The sequence below is a fragment of the Rhea americana genome, unplaced genomic scaffold, assembly GCF_003343005.1.
Source record: "Rhea americana isolate MKP2758 unplaced genomic scaffold, rheAme1 scaffold_22, whole genome shotgun sequence".
NCBI classification, from domain to species: Eukaryota; Metazoa; Chordata; class Aves; order Rheiformes; family Rheidae; genus Rhea; species Rhea americana.
In genome coordinates this window covers 3395148-3403151 of record NW_028186329.1, presented here as the reverse complement: position 1 = coordinate 3403151, position 8004 = coordinate 3395148, and the positions used below count along the sequence as shown (strand labels likewise).

Below are 8004 nucleotides of genomic sequence, written 5' to 3'. Positions count from 1 at the left end.
GGCGGCGGCGGCCCGCGAGGGACAAAATGGCTTGCAAAGCGAGCTCGTTAACGCGGTGCCGTGCGTCACTTCCGCCGGCGGCTCGCCGAGGGCAGTATGGCGGAAGCAGGGGAGCAGCCGCCGGTCTCGCCTCAGAGCGAGGGCCGAAGGGAGGGCGGGGAGGACACCCAGGAGGGCGGAGCCTCGGCGGGGGCTGCCGAGCCGGCTGCCCCCTCGGCGGGCTCGCCGGGCAGCGAAGAACCCGCCGGCGACACTAAAAAGAAAAGTAATGGGGGGAGAAATCGTCAGTGAGCAAGGTCGGGGGTGGGGATTCTGCTCTGACGGGCAGGCGCGCTGGCCAATGGGCGGAGGGGGCGCGGGGCTCCGGCCAATGAGGGCGGGGCGGGGCGGGCTGGCGCGCGCCACTAACGGCCGCTGCCTCCGCAGTCGACGTGCTGCTGAAGGCGGTGGGGGACACCCCCATCATGAAGACCAAGAAGTGGGCGGTGGAGCGCACCCGCACCATCCAGGGCCTCGTCGACTTCATCAAGAAGTTCCTCAAGCTGATGGCCTCCGAGCAGCTGGTACGGGCGGGCCGGGCCGGGCCGGGCCGGGGCGGCAGCAGAAGAGGGTTTTGCGCTCGGTGGTGCGTTCAGGTTGCTGGAGTGTTGGCTTTCCGGGGAGACTGAGCCTAGGCCGTGGCACCTGCAAGGAAACTTCGTGTAAAAGCAGCAGTAAAACTATTCCGAGTTTATCCCACTGTATAACRTTGAGATGAGCAATACTTCCCRAAGCAATGCCATGTGGATGTGCTCAGACTGCAGTTCCAGCCTATTTTTTCCTATCTCTTCATTTTTTTTTCTTGTCTGATGCTGCTGTGCAGGATGGAGCTGTGTACCTGTTGCGCAGCAATGTATTTCAGTGAAAGGGGTTCATACTGCAGTGCAGCTCTAAAGGTCGGGTRTGTGGAGAAAATGTTCCAAGGCTCTGAAAGGTATGGGATTGTCTCTCTGACAGCTGGTGGCTGTTTTCTTCACTCCCCTCCCCTCCCCTCCCCAAAACAGTTTAAGACTACTATCATAGAACAYTTTTTTTCCTCTCTTTTAAAATGGGTAGTTTGGAAATATATGCTTCTTTGTAAGCCCAGTGCCAATATTGTTTGAGTTCATTCTGCCTAAGAAGCCCTGGTGCACTTCTGGTTAAGTAAAAGCTGGAATGGCTGGAACAGATATGCAAATATAATTGCACTGATTTTGCAGTTAGCAGGGAAGTCTTAAAGCCATACACTTCAAAGTTTTTGTTTAAGATCAAGTTAAAGCTAGATTTTTTTAAAATATGCAACTGCATATCTAAAGTATCAGATAAAATCACTCTCCTTGTTCTGGTGGCTATTTAAATCTACATGTGTAAACAGCTTTACTAACAGTCTATTTCAGCTAGTGATCAGTAGAAGTTTTTTTGTTTTTTTTTTTTCCCCTCCCATCCACCCCCAAGGAACCAAGGATTAACCTCTCAAAGAAGAGTTCATATTTTTTCTGCTAATAGATATTCTCAACTATTTATTTAATTAACTGCCACCTTATTGACTGAGCAAGAAAGGTAGCAGCACAGAGACTTCCAKTGTAGTTTCACCTTAAGGCTAACTYCAGGAACAAAGCCCTAGGAATTTTATGACCTGTTTTGAAAATAGTACATTGATATCCTACCACGCATGGCCTTCTTGTGCTCTGGATCTCAAGGCTCTCTTTTGATGCTGTTAAATAGCTTCTGTGTGTGTGTATATATTTGGAGCAGGAAGTGTAAAGGATGACTTCAAAGAAGAACGAAATAATTGTAGTTTCTGTTGTTATAATTGAGCAAGCTTACAATAGTGGGAATGGGTTGGATACTCAAAATAAGAGCAAGAACTAAACTACTGAGTTAACTTCAGGGTACTGTATGGAAGACTAATGGATGAATTTGCAGAAGGTAGCAGTGGGCACGCTTGRTTTGGCCAGTCAGACATGACTCCTAGAAGTCATGTTGCCCATCTGCACCAGAGTGAAAATACTGACCAATGGTAGTCTGATGTGGATTTTGAAGATTACAAAATAAATGGAGAACAGAGGATAAATTTACCCACTTCTGGCTGAAGAATGTTTCTTCTGTGTGCCTTGCAGGGAGATCTTCATCTTCTGTTTTCTTTCCTTGCAGTTTATATACGTGAATCAGTCCTTTGCTCCATCCCCAGACCAGGAAGTTGGGACCCTTTATGAGGTGACTTTCATTTTGAATATCCTTTTTAAATGTACTTACCAGAATCTATCARTATACTTCTGTTACATTAAATCTGCCATTGCCCCAAGCTATACTGATAGCTGTATGATTATCAGCTATACTGATAATACCTTGGATTTAGTGTAATCTAGTTGATACTCATTCCATATTAATAGATTTTAAAGTGACATTACTTCTTACAGTCTCTGGAAAAGCAGTCCTTCATGTGTAGTATGTTATCATGCCTCCCATTATGATGAGCTTTCTTATGACTAGCACTATGCTGTGACACATTTTGCTAGTTTGTTTTTGTTTTACTTCATGTATCCTAACATCTTTTTTTTTTTCTTTTTTTTTTCTTCCTCCCTTCTTGCAGTGTTTTGGAAGTGATGGAAAGCTTGTACTACATTATTGCAAAACCCAGGCGTGGGGATGACTGACAGGCAATACAGCAGTTTAAATGCAATCTTCAGAAATGGAAAAGGGACTAACCTTCAAAAGCTCTGCCTATAAACATGMAGAAAGAAGGGTTATTTGTTTGTTTGTTTTTACATTTCTGCATATGACTATACTTTTATAAACGTGATGGAGATGAATAGCATAAAAGAAGAGATACCTAGGCTATCCAATCATGTAACTTTCTTCTAGTGCCATCTGGGATGCAAAAATCTGCATGTGCCATCTGTAGAACAGAGCCAGCTCTCTTGCTGCTGAGCTCCCAGTTGCTGTATTTGAAGGGAAACTGCTTTGTCTTGAGGAGTGGACTGCTCTCTGTCACTTGATGTGCTGTACTSAAGACAGCTTCTTTTTATTAAAAGGGATATTTATTGCATATATATACTGTGATTCAGTTTATTTCTGACATGAGTGTTACGTGTGGTTTTTTTTCCTTTGTGAAGTCTTCATCTTGAACGTGCACTCTGATGTCTTTTCCAGAAAGTATTTTGAATTTTTCATAATTAATATTTACTTATTTGTATATAATTTAATTATTTCACCTTGTGCCTTCTTCACATTGTCAGTGCAAGGACCACATTTATATTTGTTCAAATTTTAACTTAAATTAACAGTATGATGATATGCCTCAGAAATATTTTCCTCCCCCCAGAATCATCTAGCACTGTGTTGAAAACTGAGCAAGCACTTCAGCAGTTGCCAGAAAAAAGGGCTTTTTTGTTTTTGTTTGGTTGGATTTTTTTTTACACTGTTTAACAACTAGCAAAAGCTGTTGGATCTTTCTGTTAATAAAAATATCATACAGTGGAATGCTAAAACCCTATTCTGTGTATGTTCCTTTGGTGGCTGCTCTTTTCCTGCTTTGCCAGCTGCATGTTCCGTCAAAGAAATAGAATGCACTTCRTATCCCTTTAATAAGTTTTAAAGTAATGAGGATTTTTTCTTTCATCCTGGAGAGGAATTGGTACCCTGATTACAGTATCAGCCTTTGCTTTTGGGGCAGGAGAGTAGTTATTTTAAAGTTGTCTGTTTTACAATCTTTTATTTAAAAGATTGTTTAAGCTTTACTAAAATTTAAGCTGTAAATGTTAGCTGTTTGCTTGAAGAATGTTGTTATGCTAGATGACACTTCTGGTCAATGACATAATTTGATTCTTCAGCAAATACAAGCCAGGTGACCTGTCCTAGGTTAAAGCATGCTTRTCCAACTGACTGAGGTGATTTTTGCCATTTCGTGCAACCTGTATATGTAGTATGGGTGGCTTTTATACAGTCTCTGCAACCCATGTATTAGATTTTTCCATATTTGCAGAACTTCTGGAGAGCAAATACCCAGCTTACCCTGCTAATGTTGTTGCAGTTTGACTGCATGTAGATAACACTTGRCATGATAACATAGGCATATGCCCTGAATGTATAATACATACATCACATTAGAAAGGTTTAAACTTTATCCAACTATTCATGTAGAAGGCTTATATTGGAGTCTTTTAGATTCAGCTAACAACATAGAATTGGTTCCAAACTTAAAACACTGTAATCCATACTTTTGCCTATTCAAAATGCTAGTCGTGGTATAGTAAGTCTCTTTAACAAAACTAATGTGAAAGTCACTCTGTGCCTGTCCCCTTGAAACCAGSTCTGCCTGCTCGGTTACTGTAAAGCTATTGTAACCTTGTACAGCCGCTAGAGGGTACGCGAGGACAAAGATACATGCATAGTTTTTCTAGATTTTTGTTTTCTGGTGTTTTTTAATGTCCATTTTGCCTCCTTTACAAATGTAAGTAGTTTTCTCTTGTTTGTGGCAGTACATTTGCCTAAGATAAGCTACTAGTCTGTCTCTCTCTCTCTAAAGAATGTTTGATTGCTGTCTTTCACCTCACTTGATCTTAACAAATGAAACTATTGGTGTAGTGCAAATACATGTCGTGATGCAAGAAAAATAAGATGAAAACAAACCACTAGGATCTTGAGRTGAAGGAGGATTGTAGGTCATTGTATCTTGCCATCTAATGGTAGAAGGTTGTTCTTATGTTGAATCTATTGGTAAGCTTTATTCTCTTAAGTTTAAAAGAAAAAAAAAGTTTACTTCAATCTCCTACAAGTTAATAGTCCAGTCAAGTAAACTCTACAGTAATAGTTCTGATTTCCTTTATTCAGTACTGTTTTTTTATTTGAACAACTTACATAGATTTATGAATTATGTATTAAAGATTCAGCATGTTCTTTGAATTGTATTTAATTACTTATTTCAATTTGTTCCTACATTTCTATTTCTAGTGGTTTCTTTTAGCTAAACACTATGCTGTTTTATTAACTGCAGAAGCTTCCCCAGTAATTCTAATTCTGTGGCTTATTTTTATTTTATCTGTCAAATTTTTGGGAGGTGACACTAGCCCTTAAATCCCCTGTCTTATCACAAGGGCACCACTATTAAATGTATATCAGATAGTACAGGGAAAGCAGAATTGTAGAAAATTAGAAGTGCTTCCCCTATCYAAAAGCAGGACTAAGTGTATTTAATTGTTCCTGGTAGGTTTTTGAGTAGACAAACATCAGTAATGATGAACCTTTTTACAAGCTCTATAGGCAGTCTCTTCTAATGCCTAACACTGCTATATTGCTTTTTAAGCTTTTTTTTTTCCCTACTCCCTTGCTGCTACCTATATATAGGTATGACTTACCATATGCACAGATGAAGTGGAGATTACTCTGTTCTCTGCTAGAATTTTTTCATGTATTGATTTTTCTTGACTCCTGATCATTCCATGTTTCTCATCTGCACCCTCTCCATCACCTTCATATCTTTCTTGAATTACAGTATTCCGAGTGGTGTATAATACCCTAGCTGAAGCTTCAGAGAGAAGAGATCTATTTGTAATTAGTCCTAGTATTCTGTAGAGTGAAAGTGGAGAAACCGTCTTCATTCCTAATTTTTCTCCAAACCCCAACTCTTTTAGTATTTCTTAGCCCTAAGTTTGCTASTAAATAGTGACTACTCACCTGATCCAACTCTTGCCAGTCTCTCCCTTCAATACTGGGGTATCAACAATTATAACATACTTAATTCATAGAAGGAATCATAGAATTGGTGAGGTTGGGAGGGACCTCTGGAGATCATCTAGTCCAAACCCAAACGAGTGGCCCGTACAGGAATCAAACCCACGACCTTGGCATTATTAGCACYGTGCTCTAACCAACCAAGCTAAACCTAACCCCCTCGATTTACGTAATTGAAAGAACAGAATAGGCAAATCAGGAAAAATCAGTAATTTAAGTATTTTAGAAGATTGAGAAATGATTAACTGAACTAGATATTTAGATGATTAATGAGTTGAAAATAAATTAGTAGGGCTTTTTTTTTTAACAGCAGAACTAGGTAATCTATATGCAGCAGTTAGAAGAACTGAGAGTACTTGCCATTCACGTTAACTTGTAAAAACAGTCCTCTAAATCTGAGGCCTGAATGGCAGCTACAAGGTACAGGGGCATCATAGTACAGACGTGCTGATTTTACAAAACTTTTAAATGGGCCACTCAAGGTTGTCTCTGCTGCATTAATAAATCCCAGATGCCTCTATCCAGCTTAATGATGCTACTGCTGTTACACCAAATTGTCTTGCAGCTTCTCGAATGTGTTAAACAGAAATGATCACAGCAGAAAARCCACTGTGGTCTCCCAAATCATGCCTGTGAATGGGATTACTTCTCTCTACCTATAGTGATCACCAAAGAGGAGGGGTTTTTGAAAAGACACTTGTATCCCCTATATATTTCTACAGGTAGCACAATCAAAGTTCTTGGCACTGAGTAGTATTCACAGGAGTTGCTCAATATCAGGTTACCAGGGCCATTGTGACTTGTCTGAAATCCAAGTATCAACTGGTAAGTGATCTTATCTGACCTATTGCACTGTTTGTTCTGAAATTCTAATTTGTAACTTGAACTAGTCTAAAAGAGGAGAAATACAGAGGAGCTAAGTGAAACTAAGGTTTCCTCAGCTGGGAGTGAAATGATAACTGACACATTGTCACGTCAACTCTAGGCATATTAAGCAAATACCATTTTTATTCTTAATTCCTGAACTGCTAAGATATTAACAGAAGAGATGTATGTGTYAATTCGCTCCTCTCTTGAAGGGATGATCTCAGAGTAAAATAGAGGGGAGAAAAAAAGTCTTACCCAATTCCTCCTGGACTCTAAAGCAGCTTCTATTCATCCATTGCTGCTGCTTACAGCCATTGTGCAGATCAAATCCTGGTTTGAGTTGCACAGGCTTTTGTCTTACGCTGTTCTCTGAATCTGAAGTCTTCCTTATTCTTCAGGGAGGTTGTATGGAGGTTACTCAAGGCATTATCTAGCCTACAGCATCTTTGTACTTTGCAATGAGGCAAAAGAGGGGAAAATACCTTTAAACTGGGGTTTTGCAAGATAAATGTGATCCTAGTGTATAAAACACCATGTGTAGGGGGAAAAAAGTTTTAGCCTTATTTTCTCTTAGATCATTAAGAGAACAAAAACACTTGGTAAAGTCTTTGCTGGTATCATACTTAACGTGCTCCCAAAATGAACTATATATCAGAAGATTCTATGCAATTTTCTTGTTCCTGCTTTGCACATGCTGCAATAGCCATAATAACATGAAACATCAGATACATCTCACCGTATTTTAGTTATTAGAAAACTTTGACTCTATGTCTCACTATCTAGAGAGACAAAAGCTGATTTTAGAGGTTGTGTTGTTCCATCCTAAAATAGATGGCTAAGAAAGGTTGAATGAATCACGTTGTTGACTAGAAAGAGTGCTGAAATAAGTGAGTTAGATGTTTAACATTATGCCTGTCAGACTACATCTGTGTTACTAAATTCAGTAGTGCCAAGAAACTTTCTGGGGCACTGTAGCTCAGTCATCTGTACTGTTAATTGGTAGAATAGCTGCTGGCACAGATTTTGGCCTGTGCACAATTCATGAATTAGCAAGGTACCTTTTCTGGTAGGCACTTTGGACGTGACTGGCCTGTTCTGGAGCTTAAGAGAGTTTAATAACACAGACACAAACTGCTCTTTGCCTGATGGTTTCTGTGCTAGAGAGCAGTCCTTGGCATGTTTGTTAGTAGATATGCAGTCCCGGTTTCAGGCGAGATTTCATTCCTTGTAACCTCATTGAGTAAAATTAAACTCAATGATTAAAACTCAGTGAGTAAAATTAAACTCAGTGGAGGGCGGGGAGGAAAAAAAGTCCTTCTTTTAGCCTTAGGAGCACTCCCACTTTTTTTTTTTTTTTTTTTTTTTTTTTTTTTTTTTTTTTTTTTT

At 39.9% G+C, this 8004-nt stretch overlaps 1 protein-coding gene and 1 long non-coding RNA gene across 2 annotated transcripts in view; one reads left to right on the top strand and one right to left on the bottom strand.

Annotated features, from left to right (window-relative positions):
• The first annotated feature begins 82 nt into the window (after nt 1–82).
• ATG12 (autophagy related 12) lies at nt 83–3509 on the top strand. The gene is made up of 4 exons (XM_085305386.1): nt 83–265; nt 427–563; nt 2173–2235; nt 2612–3509. The coding sequence occupies exons 1-4, from the start codon at nt 97–99 to the stop codon at nt 2669–2671; spliced, it is 429 nt and encodes a 142-aa protein (XP_085161512.1). The 5' UTR covers nt 83–96; the 3' UTR covers nt 2672–3509.
• A 3232-nt stretch (nt 3510–6741) lies between these two features.
• The window catches only part of LOC146595608 (uncharacterized), a 2820-nt gene continuing 1557 nt past the window's right edge, over nt 6742–8004 (bottom strand). The window contains exon 2 of the long non-coding RNA XR_014895908.1: nt 6742–7069. This is a non-coding gene — a long non-coding RNA (uncharacterized LOC146595608). The remainder of the gene's footprint in view (nt 7070–8004) is intronic.